The 23548-nt window shown below is 42.9% G+C and overlaps 1 protein-coding gene across 2 annotated transcripts; it reads left to right on the forward strand.

Annotated features, from left to right (window-relative positions):
• The first annotated feature begins 586 nt into the window (after positions 1-586).
• Positions 587-22629, forward strand: LOC133116478 (integrin alpha-V-like). Of its 2 annotated transcripts, XM_061226085.1 has the most exons (30): positions 587-1095; positions 1361-1488; positions 3663-3754; positions 4094-4208; positions 4754-4815; positions 4975-5020; positions 5493-5615; positions 6212-6256; positions 7179-7222; positions 7312-7368; positions 8294-8346; positions 9654-9859; positions 10298-10492; positions 12908-12953; positions 13541-13648; positions 14135-14190; positions 14446-14600; positions 14928-15065; positions 15880-15947; positions 16180-16327; positions 16475-16567; positions 17027-17106; positions 17254-17334; positions 18184-18289; positions 18565-18723; positions 19129-19263; positions 19598-19711; positions 19801-19908; positions 20566-20688; positions 21152-22629. In XM_061226085.1, exons 1-30 carry the CDS (start codon positions 935-937, stop codon positions 21248-21250), a joined length of 3144 nt encoding a protein of 1047 aa, XP_061082069.1. In that variant the 5' UTR covers positions 587-934; the 3' UTR covers positions 21251-22629. The 2 variants fall into 2 exon arrangements, with proteins under 2 accessions (XP_061082069.1, XP_061082070.1); XM_061226086.1 differs by lacking the exons at positions 587-1095; positions 1361-1488 and adding an exon at positions 2898-3006.
• The last annotated feature ends 919 nt before the right edge of the window (positions 22630-23548 follow it).

Raw genomic sequence — 23548 nt, forward strand, 5'->3', positions numbered from 1 at the left:
CATTTTTTGTTTTGAGCGTAAGGTTCGTGCATCAGTCCTTTCTGGCTTCTAACCTCACCTGCACATTTATTTCTTACTTTACACGTTTACGCTGTCATGTTGTATTATCTATTCCAACACTGGTGTTTGTGTGTTTGGTTTGTGAGCGGAAATAAACGAATCTAAACTAAGCAATTAATTAAAGGACTCTCTTCAAATTAGCAGTAGCACCGCTTTTACGAATGATATTCTCTAAATGTTCGGTTAGATTAGAAATGGGGTAGCCAACAAATGGAATGAAAATTGCCGTTTACGCTTTCAAGATGGTGTTAAAATAATATTGACAGGCAGAGGGCGTCTTATCCCATGTTACTCAACATAGTACTGGATATTATAATATTGTATTTTTTCTATTTTCTCATTTATTTTATTTTCACTTCTTTATAACCAACAAGTGGTTTTATCCTGTAGCTATAGGCTTTTGTGTTTATCGTAATTCTCAGTAATTCAGTTTGGATAGAAAATCGTTTTCCATTCATAAAAAAAGGGGTTACGGAAGTTTGTGTTGCGTTTGAGATTTTCCCTTACTTCCTGTGATGGAGTTATCCATCCCACAGAACTCTGTGATACATCCCTATACAACAGGAGTTTTTGTTCGCACTGAGTTGCGAAAGACAGCAGAGGTTTCCAGATTAGTTCAAACGGACTTTATATAGCTTTGCAGTTTATTAGATGTACGTGAACTCTGAGCAAGTTGCTAAAATTGTTTGCGATCTGTCATCAAGGAGTTATGCATCTGCAGACAGGGAGGTTGACCGTGGTCAGTAAATGCGCTTGCAACTACTGATAGTTACTGGACTGCTGCTGCAAAACGATTGTACTTAATGGTGTTACTTTACCAACCCTGACATTTTGGAGTTACAGTTTTGAGCACAACCGTACTTTCCTTGGCAGGATGGAAAAAAATCGCAAACTTTATTTTGTGCTGACTCTCATGTCGTGTATAAAGCGCAGTCATTTTTTCAATCTGGATATAGACAATCCGTCAATTTATTCTGGGCCAAGTGGAAGTTATTTTGGATTCTCCGTGGATTTCTTCAAACCCGATGAGAAACAGTGAGTTATTTATTAAATTATTTTGCAACACGCTGCTAATAACAGGCTTAGCTAATGATAAAGTAAATCGTGTTATTGTACATGAGAATATATTTACTCCATTTTATACACTAATCTAGCCGAATTAGACTACAGGGTATTTGTATAAATTATGTTATAACAAGCATTATGACATAATTGTCTTGCTCATATAACGGTATTTCTGTAGAAACGGTAAAGCTTTGGGAATAGGTCACTGGTGTGTTTGATGTAATTGCTTCTGCAGATTAAACATTCTGGTAGGCGCACCCAGGGCAAACACGTCTTTTTCGGCCGTGGTGGAGCGGGGAGCCGTGTACAGCTGCCCCTGGCGAACAAGCAAAGACTGTCGACAGTTACAGTTCGACAACACTGGTGAGCACGTCGGGTAATGTCAGTAGCTTTACTAAACGAACACACGGTCACAAAATACGTGTATACATTTTTTTTTTCTCTCAGAAGATTAATAAAAATTAACAGTTGCACATTGCTTTGTTTGAAAATATTGTTTGTTTTCATAGAATGCTTTGCAAGCATAGAATATTTATTTTGACATTTTTATGCATCTGTGCTCTCGGTCAATCAGACTGACAGAGTTGGGACTGCAGCATCGTCACAGGGGAAGGGGTTGGGGGGAGGGGGTGTGTTGGGGAAGGGGGTTGGTCTGGGAGGTTATGCCACAGTCTTGTGGTTTGGGGAGACAGGCCGAGACCTCATGACCTGTTTCCCGCTCTGGTTGGTAATTCAATTCTTTAGAAACTGGCTCATTTCCAAACAGTGAAGTACGCATTTAGTTCATCTTCGTTACACACATATAATTGGATTCTCTGTATTGAATTTCCTGGAGTCAAGGCAGCAAATGAATTTTGTCAGGCAACGCCACAAAAACACATGGAACAGACCAAACTTAATCGACATTTTGTTGTCTGCTTGCTGGATGATGATCTTGTAGTCCAGTGCTTGATGGGCACATCTGTCCTCTCAATGTGTTATATGTGCACTCCATATCCCAGAATACACACAGAGATCCATTCAATAGCAAGCATTCACCCAGCAGGCCATTGTTGTTATCTGAAGGAAAGCAGGGCTGCTGTCTTTTTGTCTGAGGGCTCATTGACATTCTGTGGTTGTCAGAGATCAACCCAGCATAGACGAGCCAAGCCACGATCCTCACAAGATCCAACCACAAAGACCATCAAGTGGATTATCCTTCTCAGCTTCAGAGTTCCCACCAAAAAGAAGTTCCCACCAAAAAATGAATTCATGTCTTTTCTTTCTTTCTTTCTCCACTCTATTTTTTACTCTAGACTCATTAGCATATTTTGGTTTTGCACATTTTGAACCTGGAAAAAAATGTTTACTCTACAGATACTTGTCTAGTTCTGTCTGTTTTTTAACTTATTTAGTAATACTGCAGATTAAGCCCATCTGGGAAGTGGCCGATAAGGCTGCTTGTATAAGTGCTGCTCTACATTACCTTCTGAGTGAAAAATGTAATCAGCTGTTTCTGTATCTGACAGTATACTAATGGGTGTAGGGTAGAAATGTTCAGTGGCTTCTCAGACATTGTTATAACTATACTCCAGGTTGTCACTGGGCTGGTAGTTACCACAACACCTTGTTTGGTTGGGTTTGCCTCCTGAAACCAGCACTGACCTCCATGTTCACGTACCTTGTAGTACTGGCATCTTCACAATGGGTCTCTTTGTAATGGCTGGCCTTGCCTCTGCGAGGGGCGGCACGGGGCCTCCATTACAGTGAGCCCCTGGACGGTGCCGGCGGGAAGAGAGGGATTACTACTAAGCGTGCGGGAACGTCCTTTCCTCACCCCACACTGGTTATACTGTGTGTACTCGCAGAACTGTGTCAATGAGATGGACTGGATTTGTTTGAGTAAGTAATTAGCTGATGGTTCTTTCTGTTGTGAAGGAGACCACTACGGTTAGATGCTCCTGCAAGGCCTACTCTGAGTGGAGTAGTATCTGTGAAATGCCCCTGATACTGGCATGAGCCTTTGAGATTTTCCTGAAAGATAAAGCATAATCCCTGGGAGAAATTAAATAACATCTGAAATGGCTGTACTGGGTTTCCCTATATGACACCATAGGAAAACAGCTAAGATCTGAAATGGCTGTACTGGGTTTTTCCTTAGGACACTATAGGAAAACAGCAAATATCTAAAATGGCTGTACTGGGTTTTTCCCTCTGGACACCGTAGGAAAACAGCAAATATCTGAAATGGCTGTACTGGGTTTTCCCTCTGGACACCGTAGGAAAACAACTAAAATCTGAAATGGCTGATGTGTTTTTAGTCATTTAGTACTGTTCTATTCTTTTTCCTAGATGATATGGCTAGATGGCTAGCTCAACTGTCTGTTAGCTAACACTATTTCTCTCATTGCGATTGGGGACAAAAGTATAAAGATTTTTGTGAACTATTTCAGAAAAGATTTCTGAAAAGAAATCATGCTGCAAATTCCAGCAGATTGGGAGCAAGATTACTGCAGTCCCGGTCGCTGTTATCTGACTGGAGTCTCATTCACACACAGATGACCGGAAGAACGCTAAAGGGGAGCAGATGGAGTTCAAGTCCAGCCAGTGGTTTGGAGCTTCAGTGCGCTCAGAAGGAGAATACATACTGGTGAGCTCTTTTTTATTTGTATTTATTCTATTTATTTCATATATAAATGATCGATCTGTGGATCCACCTCTCCCCATCTGCCATACATCTGCCACATGTGTAACTGACGTGGCTCCAAACTGACATTTGAAGGAACAAGTGCATTCCATTTTCCCCATTCATGTTTTCTCCATTTCCTCATCTTCAGTTCTTTTTCTCGACTCTTTTTCTAGCCTCTCCCGATGGGTGGAGCTAGGAGTCCAAAAAAGAGAAAGAGAAAGAAAAAAGAGGAGAAAAGAAAGCGATTGGAATGAGCCCGGTGACCCCTGAGCCCATAGTGACGGGTTTCATTTCTTCCAGGCCTGTGCTCCTCTGTACCAGTGGAGCACCTTAACGTTCACAGAGAGGGAACCGGTTGGAACCTGCTTTCTGAAGTCCGCTGGAGGAGTGGTGGAGTACTCCCCCTGCCGAACAGGTACGCTCACCTGCGAGCACCTATGACACAAGCACTCTGGCTGGCTTCACTGTGTGTGGAGCAAAATTCATTTAATAAATGGCAACTGAAACAACCAACTAGTTCTTTACAATGAATGTCGGAAGACTGCTTGCCTTGAAATCTCATTTGTCTCTGACATATTACGCATATGAATGGCCATCTTGTTAAAAACTGAATTTAAATTGAATTAACCCCAAGATTCAATTAGACTTTCAGTAATATAAAGAAGAAAACTGTTTTTTAAAACTGTTTTCATGACTTCATGACTGAAAATTTACTACAAAACAGGTTACAAGTAGTTTATTTTTTAAACTGTGATCGATTGTAGAATTTGTTCATGAGTTGGGATGAATGCATGCAATATAGAAGTCAATATCTCTGGCAAAATAACGGAGTTATTTTTCAGAATGTGCACACACTGCTCTGATTTCTGTTTTTTGCTGTTTATGAATGGAAAAGATGATCACTCCTACTGTAGCTATATAATAAGTCTGCTCTGTGTGTGTGTGTGTGTGCTGTTTTAGGTTCAAACTCTCCGGAAGGGCAAGGATTCTGTCAAGCAGGATTCAGTGTTGACTTTGTGAAGGTACTGTCCATCCCAGGGAAGATACTGCCTGAACTCAATCCATAACACCGACAGATATAACATCACTGATAACATCACTTCATGTTCTGCAAGCATTCTTTTAAATCTTATTTGCCTAAGTGATACCAGAGCAAATCCCTGCTTTCCTTCTTCAAACAGAATAACAGAGTTGTGGTTGGAGGGCCCGGAAGCTTTTATTGGCAAGGTAGTACATTTCATTTTATTATACATTTTTGTTTAGGCTGATGTCCAGTTTGGCTTTTTAAAATATAATCTTAACAGAAATATTTGGGTGCATGTGTCTGTATGTGTGCATACGAGTATGAGAGTAAGTCTGAAAGTACGTTTTTGCGTGTGTGTGTGTGGGTGATGTAGAGCTGTAGAACTTGTAGAGCTGCAGAACATAACTCTCACAGCAGCTGAGGTTAGAGTGAGATTGAAGACTTGTAGAGGTATACAGTTATTACAGAGTTTAAATTGTGCCTGTAAAAAGCATGCAGCTTCAGAGATGTCATGCCATGAATAATCTGACACCAAATCTGTCTTTTTGTTGTCCAGACAGATTTAGCTGTGAAAAATCTCCTCATGTGATGTAAATACATTGTATTAGTCACAGACCCTGAACAAACACATTTCATGGCACTCAGCCTGAGGGTATTTCACCAATCTGTCCCCAGGGCAGCTGATCTCTGATGATATTTCTGAAATCATAACCAGATACAATAATAAATTCTACACCCCGTATGGTAACCAGCTGTCCACCAAGCCTGCCAGTGCTCAGTTTGATGACAGCTACTTAGGTAAGTGCTGTTTACCTCTGTTTTTAAACCTTTATTCATGTTTTAAAGTGATGTTTGTACACCTGCGAAATGGCACTCTGAGCTACCATTACAGCCATTAGGGGGATTTAGAGATATTTTTATGGCCAATTATACACTGGGAGCAGTGTACACACCCAGCCAAGTACGGTCAATCCAGGTTTTCTGACAACAAAACTTTTTAACTTCCACAGCATTTTTGCATTGTATTACATTTTCCTGTCAAAAAAATTAACTGCAGCATCTTAATCAGCAGTTTGACAAATTGATTCATTTCTGTAAGGCTAATGAGAAAAGTAAGCAAGTATCAGCCATCTTCACTGAAATTTTACAAAAAATTACAAAAGGCTAACTACTTACCTTACTAGCTTAAAGTTCAAATTAGTTTATCCATTAAAAGTTTAGCTTGACTGTATTCACACCCACTGAAATCAGAGCTGGCAACACTGCCTCATTCATGTTTACTATTTATTTGTTACTGTAATTTGTTTGTTTCATTTCCAAGGGCCGCTTCCTTCACCATCAGTTTTATGTGCATGTTTGTTTTCTCTCTTCTCTCCGTTTCGTCAAATCTCCAGGTTACTCTGTGACTGTGGGGGATTTTAATGGAGATGGGGATGACGGTAAGGCTTAGTTGTGTACTTCAATTGCGTTCCATCACAGGAAGATTGTGCTAGTATGCTTGTTCTAATCAAATGTCTAACCTGTTTTAAACCAACGTGGCTTGCGTATTGAGGTATTTTGAATTGAGAACAATCTTAGAGAAGTGTTCTACTTGCTTGTTTTGGCCTTTATGTAGAGAGAGAATTTTACAACTGAAGCACCGTTTGTGTAGACCTCTGTGCTTCTGAGTACTCCATGGTCTCTGCCTTTGAGGAGAAAAGTCAATCTGCACCCCGTGACCAGCAGTCATACTATATTGAGTTAGTAAAATTGGCTGGAGTTTGCTCTACTCTCCAAATACATGTGTTGCGCTGCTGATTTCATAATTGGCCTCGTAATTTAGTAATGTATGTTTTAAAGTGTAATGAAGGAAATCCGAGGCTCGGCTAAAGGCTGGTTTATACTTCTGTGGATGGAATAATGAGTCTGCATAGGGTTTGTGTGGAATGTGTGGCATATACGAAGGTTTGAAACCACATGTTGTGTACCTGCTCAATAATTTAAAAGTGCGCAGTTAGAAACCACTGTTTGTTCAGATAATGATTGGATGACTACTGATGTGATGTGGTATGATGGTCATTAGTATAATATTAGTTAATGTCCTGTTGTACATTTTAAACAACATATATGGAGTGGTTTGATTAGATGCAATCAGGCGCGGTTTGATGATGATACCTGCATACTAGCAATTTATAAATATCTAAAAATACTTAATATTTCATATTACACAACTTGCGTAACCTGTGCAACATGCTGCTCAAGTATAAATGCTCTGCCCGTTCGCAAGTGCCGCACAAAAGGCAAATCCCACAAACCACACATCCTTAGCAGTCCCAATGAGACCCAGGTTGTAGTGTGAATCCTCTCTGCTTCCTTCCTCAGACTACATCACCGGGGTTCCCAGAGGACACAAGGCTTTAGGCTACGTAAGGACCGCACACTCTACAGCTCAACGTAAACCTGCGGTGCACTGTCCACTGCATGTCTACAAAATGGCCTCCTTGTGTTTCTACAGGTAAACATTTTCAATGGGAAGAACATGGAGTCCATGGTGAACTTCACTGGGGTCCAGGTGAGCTTTTAACGGTGCCTCTCGGTGCTGAGTTTATGAGTGTTCAGCAGTCTTTCATATGAGCTCTGTACTGGGCACTGAGTGTACTGAAGTCAGAAGGGAGCTATAGCGGCACTTTGCACATGGTGTTGATATTCCTCACTGCTCTCCCAAGAAAAGGTTCCAGAATCGTCAGACAAGCTTAAAGTTCAGCAGTTCTCCGACAAAACCTTTTTAATGTGTTCACATAGTTTCTGTGAGTCATGAGAAAGTAAATGAGTTATGACTCGAATGGTAATAATTTCATAAATTGTGTGTTAGTGATGGAAGCGATTGCTGAGAGGCTGGTGTATCTGTGGAAAGAGAGATATAATGTGTTGGAGATTAAAGGAGTGGACCTATGGGTTGCACAGAGAGTAAATCTCTTCTGTGCTTTCCTAGCAAATATCATATATTCCTCTGACCTCTGTAGAACCTGCAGCAGTGAGCAGTGTGGCTCCGCTGGGACGGTAGGAATGCACACACACACACACACACACACATATGCACACACACACACACACACACACACACACACACATACCCACACTCACACACACACACACACACATACACACACACACACACACACACACTCACACACACACAGACACCCACACACCTTCACACACACACACACACACACACACACACACACACACATACTGGGCTGTGTTTATGGGCTGTAATTCACACATCTGCCCGCCACTGCATTGTGGGTATTCTGCTGACTGCTGCAGAAGTCATATAGGAGGAGACAGTAATTTACACGCTTTAGCATGGTGGTTTTGTGTAGAGTAGAGGATCTGACATTAGACAGCTGTGCTGGGCTGTTTTTGTCTTCCTGTCTAGTCTAGCACAGAGAGTTTAGCAGGGCCGATCTCAGTGCTTTTGTCTTCTCTGACAGATGGCAGCGTATTTTGGCCATTCCGTGGCAGCAACGGACATCAATAATGACGGGTATGTAATTAGACGTCAGTAATGACGGGTTTGTAATGGTGTTTACATGCTTTCACTCCCCACACGATGACATCGACAAACACACAGAGACATGCAGAAGCAGCGCAACGTTATGAGTCAGCAAAGGGCCTTTTCAGCTGCTTCTGCAGCTACAATAAGAGAAAAGGAGCAGTACTACAAATATACTGAAGTAAAATGTATAGTCATTACCTGGAAACAACTCACTTCATGATTTTTTATTATGAACTAAGGGTGGGATCAGATCGGCCTATTTCAATTTTAGAAACAATTGCACTACTGTGAAATTTACAATAAAATATTTACTATTTAAAGACATTTAAAAACCACAGTTCTTCTGCAGGCTTTGGCTGTCTCACTTGCTTCTATCACAAAAATATGAGGACTTTGCAAAACATTTTCCAACTGGAGTGTTGCTGGTGATATAAACCTCGAGTTTGATCCTTCCAATTCATGTTTGGCCATAATAATATTTAAAGGCAGTGGCTAATTGAAGATGGCAATGACCCTTAGTACTCATGCCAAATGAAGAATTTCATCACTGCAGCACGTTTGAAAGCAAAGAAACATATTTTTAGTGAATTTTGTAAATACTGAGCTCTGGCACCACCATGTGTTTTGCCTGGGCCAATGCGTTAGTGCTTCTGGGTTCATAAAGACAAGCTGAAACAGAGGTTAGAGCAGCACTAGCTTCTGCAATATGATGTATACACCTGTGAAACAGATCTTTCGGGGGAATTTTTGAAGGCCACAGACACGCCCACTAGTACATGGTGACGTCAATTCTTGTAAAGTCTTGTTTTCCAGGTAGTTGATAATGAAAATAAATGAATGAAATAAAAATAGATGAAATAAATAATTGGCGTGAAAACCCAAATATTACAATTTTATAATTTATTTTGGATTTATACTTCAAGACGTGTTTGTATGGTTATGACAAATTGGCTAAATTGAGAAAAAAGTTCATTTTGAATTCAGCTTGTCTTTAATTCACACATTTAATTCAGTGTGACAGGATGGGAAGGAGATGTGAATCAGGGAAGGGAGGAGAACACATACAGATACAAATCACTACATTCAGAAAAGATCGTCATTTCATTCATGATGATACTGCCTTCATTGGTGGAATGCTGATATATATGAATGACAGTTTTATCTTCACTGGTGTTCAGGTGCCAATCAGTATGTGAGATTTACAGACTGTCCCCAAAAACCAACAGTATGCACCGATCATCAATTATGCAGTATTTATCCAGAGTATCTCCAATCCTATTTCTCCCCTATCCCAGGGTGATGGACCTCTTTGTGGGCGCTCCTCTCTTTATGGACCGCGGTTCGGACGGCAAGCTGCGGGAGGTGGGTCAGGTGTTGGTGTACCTGGGAAAGGGGGGCTTCTCCTTCCACACCCCCCAGAAGCTGACGGGCACGGAGGTGTACTCCAGATTCGGCAGCTCCCTCGCCCCCTTAGGAGACCTGGACATGGACGGCTTCCATGGTAGGAGGATGCCCAGACTACCACACTAACACCTGCAAACAGTGCATGTCAAACGCCTGCTTAACCTGTTATGGTCCATGAAATGGCTGTTTCAAAAGGGTACCCTGCCAAAAAAAACTGGTTGACCGGTTCAGACCAGCTGACAGCTCGACATGGTTTAGCTGGCTGAACAGTTCAGACCAGCTTCTATTTGGACATGGTTTGACCAGCTCATGCTATGTTTTGAAAGCCCCAGCTCAGACAAGCTACCAGAACTAACTGTTTGACCAGCTCATACCTAGCTAGACCAGCTTATGACCAGCTGGGCCATACTGGTTGACCAGCTCATACCCAGCTAGACCAGCTTATGACCAGCATGGCCAGCTCAATTTTCAAGCCGGTGAAGCTGGATTGTACAGCAGGGTGGACCTGCGTCAGGCGACTCTTGCTGTGTTACAGACATCGCCATCGCCGCGCCCTATGGGGGGCCGGACCACAGGGGACTGGTGTACGTGTATAATGGCCGGGCCATGGGCCCCGAGGCGGGGGCCTCCCAGGTCCTGCAGGGGAGGTGGGCCTCCTCCTCCTCCATGCCCCCCAGCTTCGGTTACGCCATGCACGGAGCGACCGACATCGACCTCAATGGCTACCCAGGTACAGAGACTCCTATTAACCTTCATATTACGTTTGGGGTCTATTTGATCCCATTCCGTGTTTGACATCTCTTCAAAACTAATGTTCATGCTGAATGATGTTTTACATTTTCTAATTTGGCCAGTTAAAAAGTAAACATGAAATGCATAAAGCATAATTCTGTACAAAAGTCCTGTACAAATTTTGGACACAAAGGTGTTGGGTGAGGTTAACTTTACCCTCTAGCTGTATTAAGTAAGAAAATATATCACCATTTTTATTTTTATGTCCACCATTTCTGGTGGTACTTTCTCATACAAGTGTCAAACTTTCACTTCCTGTACCTCAGGCTCTACTGACATATTTTTGTATAAAAGGCTAGTCATTTGGGAGACGATAAGAAGGCGAAAAACAAATCTCTATCTCACTCAGAGTTAATGTAGGGGTTACTCTCTATCTCACTCAGATAATGTAGGGGTTACTCTCTATCTCACTCAGGGTTAATGTAGGGGTTACTCTCTATCTTACTCAGATAATGTAGGGGTTACTCTCTATCTCACTCAGGGTTAATGTAGGGGTTACTCTCTATCTCACTCAGATAATGTAGGGGTTACTCTCTATCTCACTCAGATAATGTAGGGGTTACTCTCTATCTCACTCAGGGTTAATGTAAGGGTTACTTTCTATCTCACTCAGGGTTAATGTAGGGGTTACTCTCTATCTCACTCAGATAATGTAGGGGCTACTCTCTATCTCACTCAGATAATGTAGGGGTTACTCTATCTCACTCAGGGTTAATGTAGGGGTTACTCTCTATCTCACTCAGGGTTAATGTAGAGGCTACTCTCTATCTCACTCAGGGTTAATGTAGGGGTTACTCTCTATCTCACTCAGATAATGTAAGGGTTACTCTCTATCTCACTCAGAGAGTAACCCTTACATTAACCCTATCACACTCAGAGGGTTAATGTAGGGGTTACTCTCTATCTCACTCAGAGTTAATGTAGGGGTTACTCTGTATCTCACTCAGATAATGTAGGGGTTACTCTCTATCTCACTCAGGGTTAATGTAGGGGTTACTCTCTATCTCACTCAGATAATGTAGGGGTTACTCTCTATCTCACTCAGATAATGTAGGGGTTACTCTCTATCTCACTCAGGGTTAATGTAGGGGTTACTCTCTATCTCACTCAGGGTTAATGTAGGGGTTACTCTCTATCTCACTCAGATAATGTAAGGGTTACTCTCTATCTCACTCAGGGTTAATGTAAGGGTTACTTTCTATCTCACTCAGGGTTAATGTAGGGGTTACTCTCTATCTCACTCAGATAATGTAGGGGCTACTCTCTATCTCACTCAGATAATGTAGGGGTTACTCTATCTCACTCAGGGTTAATGTAGGGGTTACTCTCTATCTCACTCAGGGTTAATGTAGAGGCTACTCTCTATCTCACTCAGGGTTAATGTAGGGGTTACTCTCTATCTCACTCAGATAATGTAAGGGTTACTCTCTATCTCACTCAGAGAGTAACCCTTACATTAACCCTATCACACTCAGAGGGTTAATGTAGGGGTTACTCTCTATCTCACTCAGAGTTAATGTAGGGGTTACTCTGTATCTCACTCAGATAATGTAGGGGTTACTCTCTATCTCACTCAGGGTTAATGTAGGGGTTACTCTCTATCTCACTCAGATAATGTAGGGGTTACTCTCTATCTCACTCAGGGTTAATGTAGGGGTTACTCTCTATCTCACTCAGATAATGTAAGGGTTACTCTCTATCTCACTCAGGGTTAATGTAAGGGTTACTTTCTATCTCACTCAGGGTTAATGTAGGGGTTACTCTCTATCTCACTCAGATAATGTAGGGGTTACTCTCTATCTCACTCAGGGTTAATGTAGGGGTTACTCTCTATCTCACTCAGATAATGTAAGGGTTACTCTCTATCTCACTCAGGGTTAATGTAAGGGTTACTTTCTATCTCACTCAGGGTTAATGTAGGGGTTACTCTCTATCTCACTCAGATAATGTAGGGGTTACTCTCTATCTCACTCAGATAATGTAGGGGTTACTCTATCTCACTCAGGGTTAATGTAGGGGTTACTCTCTATCTCACTCAGGGTTAATGTAGAGGCTACTCTCTATCTCACTCAGGGTTAATGTAGGGGTTACTCTCTATCTCACTCAGATAATGTAAGGGTTACTCTCTATCTCACTCAGAGAGTAACCCTTACATTAACCCTATCACACTCAGAGGGTTAATGTAGGGGTTACTCTCTATCTCACTCAGGGTTAATGTAGGGGTTACTCTCTATCTCACTCGGAGTTAATGTAGGGGTTACCCTATATTGATATCTCACTCTCAGTGGATATCAGTACTTGCACTGGCCTGTTCTGTAATGACGTCAGTGGTGGTTGTGTCTCTTTTTCACAGACCTGGTTGTTGGTGTTTTTGGAGCTGACAAAGCAGTACTGTACAGGTACGGGTCGTGGACAGGTGGTGTATTTTATGATACAACTTGTAACCTTGAAATTAGTTTTTAATTTTTTATTAGAAATCAATGAAATCAGTGAGCACTCATCAGTGAGTCCCAGCTTAAACATTGATCATCCAGACCCTTTTCAGCTCTCAGGTCCTGCTAGCACAGATTATATTGTTTGTGTGGGTTTCCTCTGGGTAGTCCGGTTTCCTCCCACAGTCCAAAGACATGCAGGTTAGGCTGATTGGAGAGTCTAAATTGCCCTTGGGGTTAGGGTTAGGGTTAGGGTTAGTGTGTGAGTGAATTGTGTGTGTGCCCTGCGATGGACTGGCAACCTCCAGCCCCCCTGCTATCCTGTTCAGGATAAGCAGGTTAAGATAATGGATGGATAGAAAACTGGAATTATGATTGGAATTTCCTGTTGGAGGAAGTGATTCAATTCAGCCAGTCTGTGGAGGTGGTGTGTGTCCTGTTGTATTCCCAGTGGTGTGTGTGTTCTGTTGTATTTGCTGAGGTGTATCCTGAACAGTGGAGCTCTCTCTCTCTCTCTCTCTCTCTCTCTCTCTCTCTCTCCGCTCCGACCCCAGGGCCCGGCCGGTCATCAGTGTGAACTCCACCCTGGACATCAGTCCCCAGGTCCTGAACCCCGAGGACAAGTCCTGCACCCTGGCTGGCACGTCCACCACCGCGTCCTGGTGAGTGCACTGAGATCCACAGAGAGTGGGCAGCCTGGAGCCTAGTAGATCACATACATGACTGGGACCCGGCAGGTTGGTGGTTCATGCCTCAAGGGGGCCACGATAATGCTCTGCACAGCTGTTTGGCCCTTGAGCAAGGCCCTTAACCCTGCTTTGCTCCAGGGGGCGGGTGTCCCCATCTTAGTCTCAGTTGCATTGGATAAATGCATCAGCTAAATAACAAATTTGAAAATGAAATCATATCCCAGCAGCCCAGGGCACAACATGGGGATTATGGGAAAGCAGCATGCCACATTCAACCCTTTAGCCTTCAGAGCTTCTCCCAGCACCCTGTGTTTACGTGGATGATGTGTGTGATGTATTACTGAGGCTGAGCATGGCCGGTGTAAGTCCTGCTTATCAATACTCTGCATGTCCAGCGTGTTTCTTATTTAGTGTGTGTTACAGTAATGCACACTCACACTGCCTTTCCTCTTCCTGCAGCTTCAGAGTGAAATACTGTCTCCAGGCCCGTGGGAAAGGAGCTCCATATACAATGCGTGAGTTATCCACCTCAGCCTTACTGCCAGTATTACACTGAGAGCGCTCTGAGCAGGGGAGAGGAAGGGGTGAGAGAGAGAAGAGAGGAGGTGGGAGAGGAGGGGAGAGGAGAGAGGAGAGGGGGTGAGAATGGATGTGAGATATCCATCTCTGCAGGTACATGCTGGGGAACATATCCAACTTTATAACACATGTATTTGTGTGTGTGTGTGTGATCCTACCCCTGATTCGCTGACGGTAGCCATTTTGCCCAGACTTCCAGGTGCAGCTGGTGCTGGACAGACTCAAACACAAGGGGGCGATAAAGAGGGCGCTGTTCCTGCACAGCAGAGTCTCGCAGTACTCCAAGAACATGACCGTCCTCAACGACCGAGGACCCGCCTGCGAGGAGCTGGAGGCCTTTCTGATCGTGAGACATCCTGCGCCAAGCCTCCCCGTCCTTCCTGCGTGCTCAACGCACTTCTAGAACCTTCCCTAACTCAAAGGAGACTGTGTGCTACAGATACTGTTTATTTAGCATGGTGATGGTCTGTTTGTAATATACCGTCTTTCCTTATTTCAGACATCTATCTTTCTTCTGTATTATTATTATATCATGATTATTCTTCTTCTTCTTATTATTATTATGGTTAGTATTATTAGTATTGTTATAATAATAATAATAATTAATATTAGTATTATTATCATGGTTATTACTATTATTATTATTATCAGTGATCAGTGTCTATCTCTGCAGCCAGAGTCGGAGTTCAGGGATAAGATCACTCCCATCACAGTGTTCATGGGATACGGTCTGGACCTCTCAACCGCTGCCGACAGAACCGGACTGCTGCCGGTACTGGACCAGTTCACCCCGGCCAATCTGTCCAGACAGGTGTGAGCCCCGCCCCTGCCTGTCCCTGCCCCTATCTGGCCCCGCCCCAATCCCGCTGTGCCCATGTGGGCTGTTGTAGGATTTCTCTTTGCTACAGCGGTTTCCTAATAATAATCAATTTTTGATTGATTGGACACTTTCTTAGCAGCTTGATATAAACAGAAAGATTTATACAGAAGAGGTTGTGATACGGTTTTTGATGTTCATATTACCAGAAATATGTAAACATAAGAGGTTGTGATATGGTATTTGAAGTTCATATAAACAGACAGATTTAAACAGAAGAGGTTGTGATATGGTTTTTGATGTTCATATAAACACACAGATTTAAAAAAAGAAGAGGTTGCGATATTGTGTTTTTGATGTTGATATTACCAGAAAGATGTAAACATAAGAGGTTGTGATATGGTATTTGAAGTTCATATAAAAAATTTAAAAAGAAGAGGTTGTCATATTGTGTTTTTAATGTTCATATAAACAGACAGATTTAATCAGAAGTGGTTGTGATATTGTGTTTTTGATGTTAATATTATCAGAAAGATTTCAATCTAAGGGGTTGTAATATTGTGTTTTTGATGTTCATATAAAGAGAAAGATATTTTAAAAAGAAGAGGTTGTCATATTGTGTTTTTAATGTTCATATAAACAGACAGATTTAATCAGAAGTGGTTGTAATATTATGTTTTTGATGTTGATATTAACAGAAATATTTAAACAAGAGGTTGTGATACTGTGTTTTTGATGTTAATATAAACAGAAATATTTAAACAGAAGAGTGTTTCTGAAATTCTGAATCGCATGTGATATCTCTTAGGCCCACATCCTGTTGGATTGTGGGAAGGATAACATCTGCAAGCCTGACCTGAAGCTGGCCGTAGTCAGGTGAGTAAGATGGCCTCCTGCCACGCCTCTCCTTACCGCCGACTTTTCCCTCTGTGCCTCGTCTATCTATCATCAAACCTTATACCATCCCCTACCCAAATCTAGTACTATATTTATTATAATGGATGTTATATATGCTATATTAATACAATATAATGTATATGTGCATGTGCTATATGAATGTAATATAATGATATGGGCATATGCTATATTAATGTAATGTAATGAGCAGTGACCAGACGCAGATCTACATCGGGGACGATAACCCGCTGACGCTGGAGGTGACGGCGGAGAATGGCGGGGAGGGGGCGTACGAGGCTGAGCTGTACGTCTTCATGCCCCCCCAGGCCGAATTCATCGGCGTCATTCGCAACAGCGAGGTCAGACCGCGGAAACGATGCTGCTCAGTTTTCTGCTTTACTCGTGTACACCTGTCTATGTGTCAGCCATCTTCAAATGTGTTTTACAATCAGTGTGTTTCATGCTGGTGGCTTACCTGTCAACAGACATGCCATTGTGTCTCTCAGACTCTGTCTAGACTATCTTGTGCATACAAGAGAGAGAACCAGACCAGACAGGTGGTCTGTGACCTGGGGAACCCAATGAAAGGAGGAACTAAAGTGAGTCTTACAATGCCCTTCACTTTATTTATCTGTATATGTGTCGTACAGTCACCTTCACAATTTACTGAGATATGCATCTTACAGTCACTTTCACTATTTACTGAGATATGTGAGTATTACAGTGACTTTCAATATATACTGAGAGATGTGAGTCTTACAGTGACCTTCACTATTTACTGAGATATGCATCTTACAGTCACTTTCACTATTTACTGAGATATGTGAGTATTACAGTGACTTTCACTATATACTGAGAGATGCAAGTCTTGCTGTGACCTTCACTATTTACTCAGAGATCTGAGTCTTTCTGTGACCTTCAATATTTAGTGTAAAGAGTGTTGTCATTAGAGAGAAATGGCAGTAAACTGGCGGACTGTTCCTGTGGCTGTGCGCTTCCTGTTGACCAGGCGGTGCAGACAGCTCTAACCCCTCCGTCTCTCTGTGTCACTCGGTCAGCTGTTGGCAGGCCTGCGTTTCAGCGTGCACCAGCTCTCTGAGGAGGACAGCTCCATCACCTTCCAGCTGCAGATCTACAGGTAAGGCCGGGGGGTCTTTGTGCTGCTGACCAACTCAACTGAATTACTCAGCAACAGCACCACTCCCTGTTTGAATATCAGTGCAGATTCAAATGCCTTTTCAAATGATTTTTCTCTGACATGTTGGAGGCCCTCTTTCCGTTGCAGCTCCAACCAGTTCAATAGTACCAGCAGTCTGGTGTCCAGCGTCACCCAGCTTGCAGTTTTAGCCAAAGTGGAAATTCGAGGGTAAGATCAGATAACCTATGTGTCACTAGTGCTATTGAAGTTTTGTTGTTATACCATATTCCTAGTGCTATGAATGTTTAGAAGCTTTACTGTGAGAACATATTCCTAGTGCTATGAATGTTTAGAAGCTTTACTGTGAGAACATATTCCTAGTGCTATGAATGTTTAGAAGCTTTACTGTGAGAACATATTCTTAGTGCTATGAATGTTTAGAAGCTTTACTGTGAGAACATATTCCTAGTGCTATGACTGTTTAGAAGCTTTACTGTGAGAACATATTCCTAGTGCTATGAATGTTTAGAAGCTTTACTGTGAGAACATATTCCTAGTGCTATGAATGTTTAGAAGCTTTACTGTGAGAACATATTCCTGGTGCTATGAATGTTTAGAAGCTTTACTGTGAGAACATATTCCTAGTGCTATGAATGTTTAGAAGCTTTACTGTGAGAACATATTCCTAGTGCTATGAATGTTTAGAAGCTTTACTGTGAGAACATATTCCTAGTGCTATGATATAGCACCATAATTGGAGGGAATAGGTGTCATGTATGCTGTTGTTGTACTTTGTAGTTTAATCTAGGACTATTTATATTGTATAGTATTGTATTGTATTGTATTTTTATTTTGTATGTGCATTTGTGTTTATCTTGGTACTGTAGTTACTGAGATAATTATTTACTGACTTGGCCTATTTGCCATGTGTACTAGACTTAATGTTTATGGCTGTACAATTGATTCTATGTGAATTTTGTCTTATCCAACCAGTATTTTTGGTACGTGGCTTCAGATAAATGCGTCTGCAAAATGAAATGTAATGTAATGGATAGGTGTGGTGTGTGCTTCTCTCAGGGTCTCGGCTCCTGATCAGGTCTTCCTTCCCATCGCTAACTGGCTGCCCAAAGAGGACCCCGTGTTGGAGGATGACATCGGACCCCTAGTCCAGCACGTCTATGAGGTCAGACCCTTGTTACCCTACTGCATGCAGTGATGTCACTGGCCGCACGTCTATGAGGTCATACCCTCGTTACCCTACCACGTGGAGTGATGTCACTGGTCACACATCTATGAGGTCGGACCCTTGTCCAGCGCATCTACGAGGTCATACCCTCATCACCCTACAGTGCAGTGCTGTCCGTGACAGTGACCGTACTAACAATCACACAGCTTTCTCAGGTTAGGTGGGCAGGGGTGGCTTTGGCACGAGTGTAAACAGGGCTGTTTCTGACGCAGCTGCGGAACAACGGCCCCAGCACGTTCAGCAAGGCCATGCTGGACATCGCCTGGCCCTACGGCCTGTGGAACGGATCCCTCCTCTACATCACGCAGTACCAGGTGGACGGGCCCATGACCTGCAGCACGGACATGCTCATCAACCCCCTCAACGTCCTGGTATTATGGGAAATGATAGACATTTACATTCCATTTGTTTGACCAATGTGTGTACATATGATATATGCACTGAGGTCTGTTAGTATTTGTACAGTGACATAATTTTGAAGGGCTGCAATTCGTAGACAGTGCATTTGATGTGGATGTAAATACTCTCAAATTAAAGCAGTGTGCCCTTTAAATTGTGTATATTCCCATCCATTTGGAGTGGTTCGTGTTGGAGTTACAGCCCTTTAAAATTGTATCACTGACTGTAGGGTATATTGGAGCAGTTCAACAGTGCAGTGTGTTCAACTGGGATTCAAGCCCATAGCCTGTTGGTTACTGATCCAGTTCTTCACTAAACTAGCATCCAGTGTGGCTGTTTGTGGCCCAGTCTGTGATCAGCCCGCCTCTGTTTGGCAGAACCCAAGAGTTGGAGTGAGGACTTCCCAGAATTCCACAGTACCAAACCGAGGCCGGACTGACGGGACAAATCCCAGCCGCCTGCACCGCAGAGAGGTGGAGGAGAACCCACCGGGGGGGCCGCTGGAGACCCTGGTACTGACTAAAACCCTTACCCTGACCCTGACCCTGACCCTAAATCCGATTACGACCCTAAGCCTAACTCTAAATTCGACTACAACCATAAATTTAAACCTGATTAAATCCCTAACCCTAACCCTAAACCCGATTACAAACATAACTGTAACCCTAAACCCAGTAACAACCCTAACCATAACCCTGATTACAAACATAACCCTAACCCTCGCCCTGAGAATATGGACTGCTCCAGGGTAAGGTGCCTGTGTGTATACTCAGGACTGTGTGTGTGTGCAGGACTGCTCCCGGGTGAGGTGCCTGTGTGTATACTCAGGACTGTGTGTGTGTGCAGGACTGCTCCAGGGCGAAGTGTCTGAAGATAAAGTGCCAGGTGGGGCGGTTGGAGAGGGGTCGTAGTGCCATCCTGTTCATCCGTGCGCGACTGGGCGTAGCCACCTTCCTCACGGTGAGGCTGAGTGCTGAGAGGCGAGCTTCTGCGCCACCAAGGTGCTGAATTCACCACTAACCCCCCCCTGCTTTACCCCCTACCCCCAGGCTGAGAACCAGAACCGCTCCTACAACGTCAGGTCAGCAGCCTCCTTCAGCGTCATAGAGATGCCCTATAAGAGCCTGCTGCCAGAGCTCCCGTCCAACACCACGCAGGTGAGTCTCAAACTCCGCCCAGGCCAGTCTCAAACTCCGCCCAGGTGAGCCTGAAACTCCACCCAGGCCGGTCTCAAACTCCGCCCAGATGAGCCTGAAACTCCTCCCAGACCCAGGTGTGTCTGGGTTTTGAGTTTGAGACTCCTGTTTGAGACACCTGACTATAACTGAGATGCCAACTGTCCAATTACTTTTGGTCCTCTAAAATGTATTAAAATGGATGTATTGCAGGTGAACACAGTGTTTAACCCTGTGCTCGTATCACAGGTGAACACAGTGTTTAACTCTGTGCTCTATCACAGGTGAACACAGTGTTTAACCCTGTGCTTGTATCACAGGTGAACACGGTGTTTAGCCCTGTGCTCGTATCACAGGTGAACACAGTGTTTAACTCTGTGCTCGTATCACAGGTGAACACGGTGTTTAGCCCTGTGCTCTATCACAGGTGAACACAGTGTTTAACCCTGTGCTCGTATCACAGGTGAACACAGTGTTTAACTCTGTGCTCTATCACAGGTGAACAGTGTTTAACCCTGTGCTCGTATCACAGGTGAACACAGTGTTTAACCCTGTGCTCGTATCACAGGTGAACACAGTGTTTAACTCTGTGCTCGTATCACAGGTGAACACAGTGTTTAGCCCTGTGCTCTATCACAGGTGAACACGGCGGTGATCTGGGTGCTGACGGACTCTCCACGCCCCGTTCCAGGATGGGTCACCGCCCTCGCCGTGGTGGCAGGACTACTGCTGCTGGCCCTGCTCATCTTCATCATGTACAAGGTGAGCTCATCATCTTCATCATGTACAAGTGAGCTCATCATCTTCATCATGTACAAGGTGTGCTCATATTCTTCCTCAAGGTCAGCCCCTCATCTTCATCATGTACAGTACAAGGTGAGCTCCTCATCTTCGCTGCATATAAAACACAAGTTTTCTACACTTTTATCAGTTATTGTGAGACATGTAGTCTGTAGGTCAGCCGTCTGTTGGTGATATACGGTTCCCCAACCGCTCTCTGTGTGAAAAAAGATGTTCTGTCTGTCCCCAGGTTCTATCCTTTGCTAATTTCCATGTGCCCCCTCATTCTGCTAACAGAACTACAATATGCAGAGCTGCAGATAAGCTGTCACTTGTGTTTTAACTAATCAAAAGGTTTCACTGCACAGCAGAATACAGTAATTGGGTAGAATTCAGTCAGTTAGCAGTAGCCCACTGACCCATCCCTCTGGTGTTTACCCCCCAGGCGGGTTTTTTCGTCCGCGTGCGCCCCCCCCAGGAGGACTGCGTAGAGAAGGAGCAGCTGCAGCCACATGAGAACGGGGACGGGCTCGCTGAGGCCTGACCCACCCCCCCCCTTCCCCCCACCGTAATCCCATAGTTAGCCAATCACTATAACAATCCAATGAGGAATGTTGGCTGTTTGTGTAAACACATATGAGCCAAACTATAAGAACAGCTCACCAGAAAATGGCGGCTCTGCCACAATGAAGCAGAAGCTGCACATGGTTTCTTTTAAATTTGATCTTGCAAGGTATGATTTCTGCATGGGTTTAGTGTGCCACAGAGAAATTTCCAAGAAATTTCCCTCAAGTCCCTCACGTTTAATAAAATTCTTAAATTATGCACTTAACTAATTAAGAAGTGGCACATATGACATTATTTCAGATGAAAAATACATTAACTTTGACGAAGTACATGAAATTTAGCAAGTTGTTGGGTGGTGTTAGGGGTCAGGTCCATTTTGCTAAATTATGATTGTTGTTACTGTGATTTTATTTAATTTGCATTCATTTAGCATCTACTCACCCGTTTTCTAAATTTTTTGGCTTTTTATGAGAATTTGAGCTTGGTGGTATCATAGAAAACAGGCAGCCTTACTCTGGAATGTAGCCAAACCACATTCCAATCTGTGGGATTCAAACCACAGATCTTGCAGGTCCCAGTCATGTATCTTAACCACTACGCTACAGGCAGCCCATTTGGTTGCTGCCACATGATTAAATATTTGCATTAGCAAGCTGGTGTAAAAGCCTACCTAATAAAGTGCCCAGTGAGTGTATATTTCTAGCGATGATCTGTATCACATATTTTTTCTTTGCCTTTTGTGGTATCATGGCATTAAATCAAACCATGGTTTACTGTTCCTTAATCTGATGTGCCATTCAGTTTCAATTCTTACTGCTGGGTGGAAACTCTTTCTATGTGTATATGTTGCTGGAATATTTGAGAGTAGAATACACAGTATGCTGTTACCCATATTGGGTATACTGGCCATCGGTTTTAAATCAGCTGTCTTTTAATATTGATATACTGCTCTTAACATTACATCAGTAGATATATATATGAACAATTTGCAATAAATAATCAAGGTTCAGCAGTTTTCTATTGGTTGTCTAATTTTATTAGGTTTTATTCTTGTACTAACATTGGCAAAAACTGTGGATTTCACAATTCTGTTATGAAAGCACTTTACCTTAAAAATGTGAATCTGAGGTGTAATTTGGAATTAATTGGAACTAAGTTACGAAAAAAAATATTTTGAATGCATCACAGCGCAACAAAATATCATTTTTTAAAAACATTCTCACAGATCAAGCATAAACTTCAATCTGATCAAAAAACAATAAATTAGGTTATTTACAAATGCTTGTTTTTCATTAAATATTAAGTATGTTGTGTTCATATGTTTACTATTGAAATAAAGGAGTGTTTCAATTCTCATTCGTTGTTCCTTTCTAATTTGATTGATTTACTGTAATCAAACATGATTTTTAGTAATGAGAGAAGAGAATATCCAGATTATGACTGTGCTGCTTGACTTAAAGTTCAGCGTGTGAACAGGATTTGTCAGGGTTTTGGCTGCCAGCTTCGGTTATTTTCCAGGCATTACCTCTTGAAGTCGCTAGAGGGTGCTCTGCCATATTGTTTCTGCCATTCTGGTAATCTGTTTCACTTTGGTGCTCAGCAGTGCTCAGGTAATTTAGTAACCTTGTGCTGACAGTTGACTCCAATTGTCTTCTGGGTGCTGTCTGCTGATTCCCTATTAATGGCAACTGGGTCCCGATCTATTTAAGCCCCTCATTTCCTTGACACGGGGCCTGTGTGCCATTTCAGATTTCACCGTTCACTGGTTCATTAGCATTTGTGCACCAATGTTAGGTGTGCTACTGGCAATACTCACCTACCTGTTGTGGTGAAGGGTATGGGAGCTGAACACGCAGCAACACTTCACCATCTGGGGGAAGTGAGGACTGTCTGCCACACCTTCACTTTCACATTTTATTTGTGCGCAAATATCAGGCACATGGCCATCAGAAGACGGGATTCCTCTAGGAATTGAGAGCCATTCAGGAACTTCCTTTAGTGTATAGGCCAAGCATTAGGGTTTTAGGTTCTATGCAATTTTCTAATCTCTTGCTCTCAAGTGCTCTTCGTCTTCCTGCCTTGTTTAAAGGCTACCTTTTATCAAGTAAGGAGCCTTCATGATGTGAGGAGTTTTAGGCTGAGTTTAAAGGTGGACAGTTGGAGTACTGACTTCCTATTGCTTGGGGCAAGTGTAAGGGATTAGACGACATTCACCCTACGTATATGTGGAAATTTCTCTGCTGCTGTGTCTTGTTCCCAATGTTGACAGTCGCTG

The sequence above is a fragment of the Conger conger genome, chromosome 17 (assembly GCF_963514075.1).
Source record: "Conger conger chromosome 17, fConCon1.1, whole genome shotgun sequence".
NCBI classification, from domain to species: Eukaryota; Metazoa; Chordata; class Actinopteri; order Anguilliformes; family Congridae; genus Conger; species Conger conger.

Excerpts from the sequence above, each read along its gene's own strand:
- LOC133116478 (XM_061226085.1), top strand. The coding sequence starts at position 935 with ATGGAAAAAAATCGCAAACTTTATTTTGTGCTGACTCTCATGTCGTGT. Across the intron at positions 1,096-1,360 it reads TTCAAACCCGATGAGAAACA|ATTAAACATTCTGGTAGGCG; the intron begins GTGAGTTATTTA and ends TTGCTTCTGCAG. Across the intron at positions 4,209-4,753 it reads GTACTCCCCCTGCCGAACAG|GTTCAAACTCTCCGGAAGGG; the intron begins GTACGCTCACCT and ends GTGCTGTTTTAG.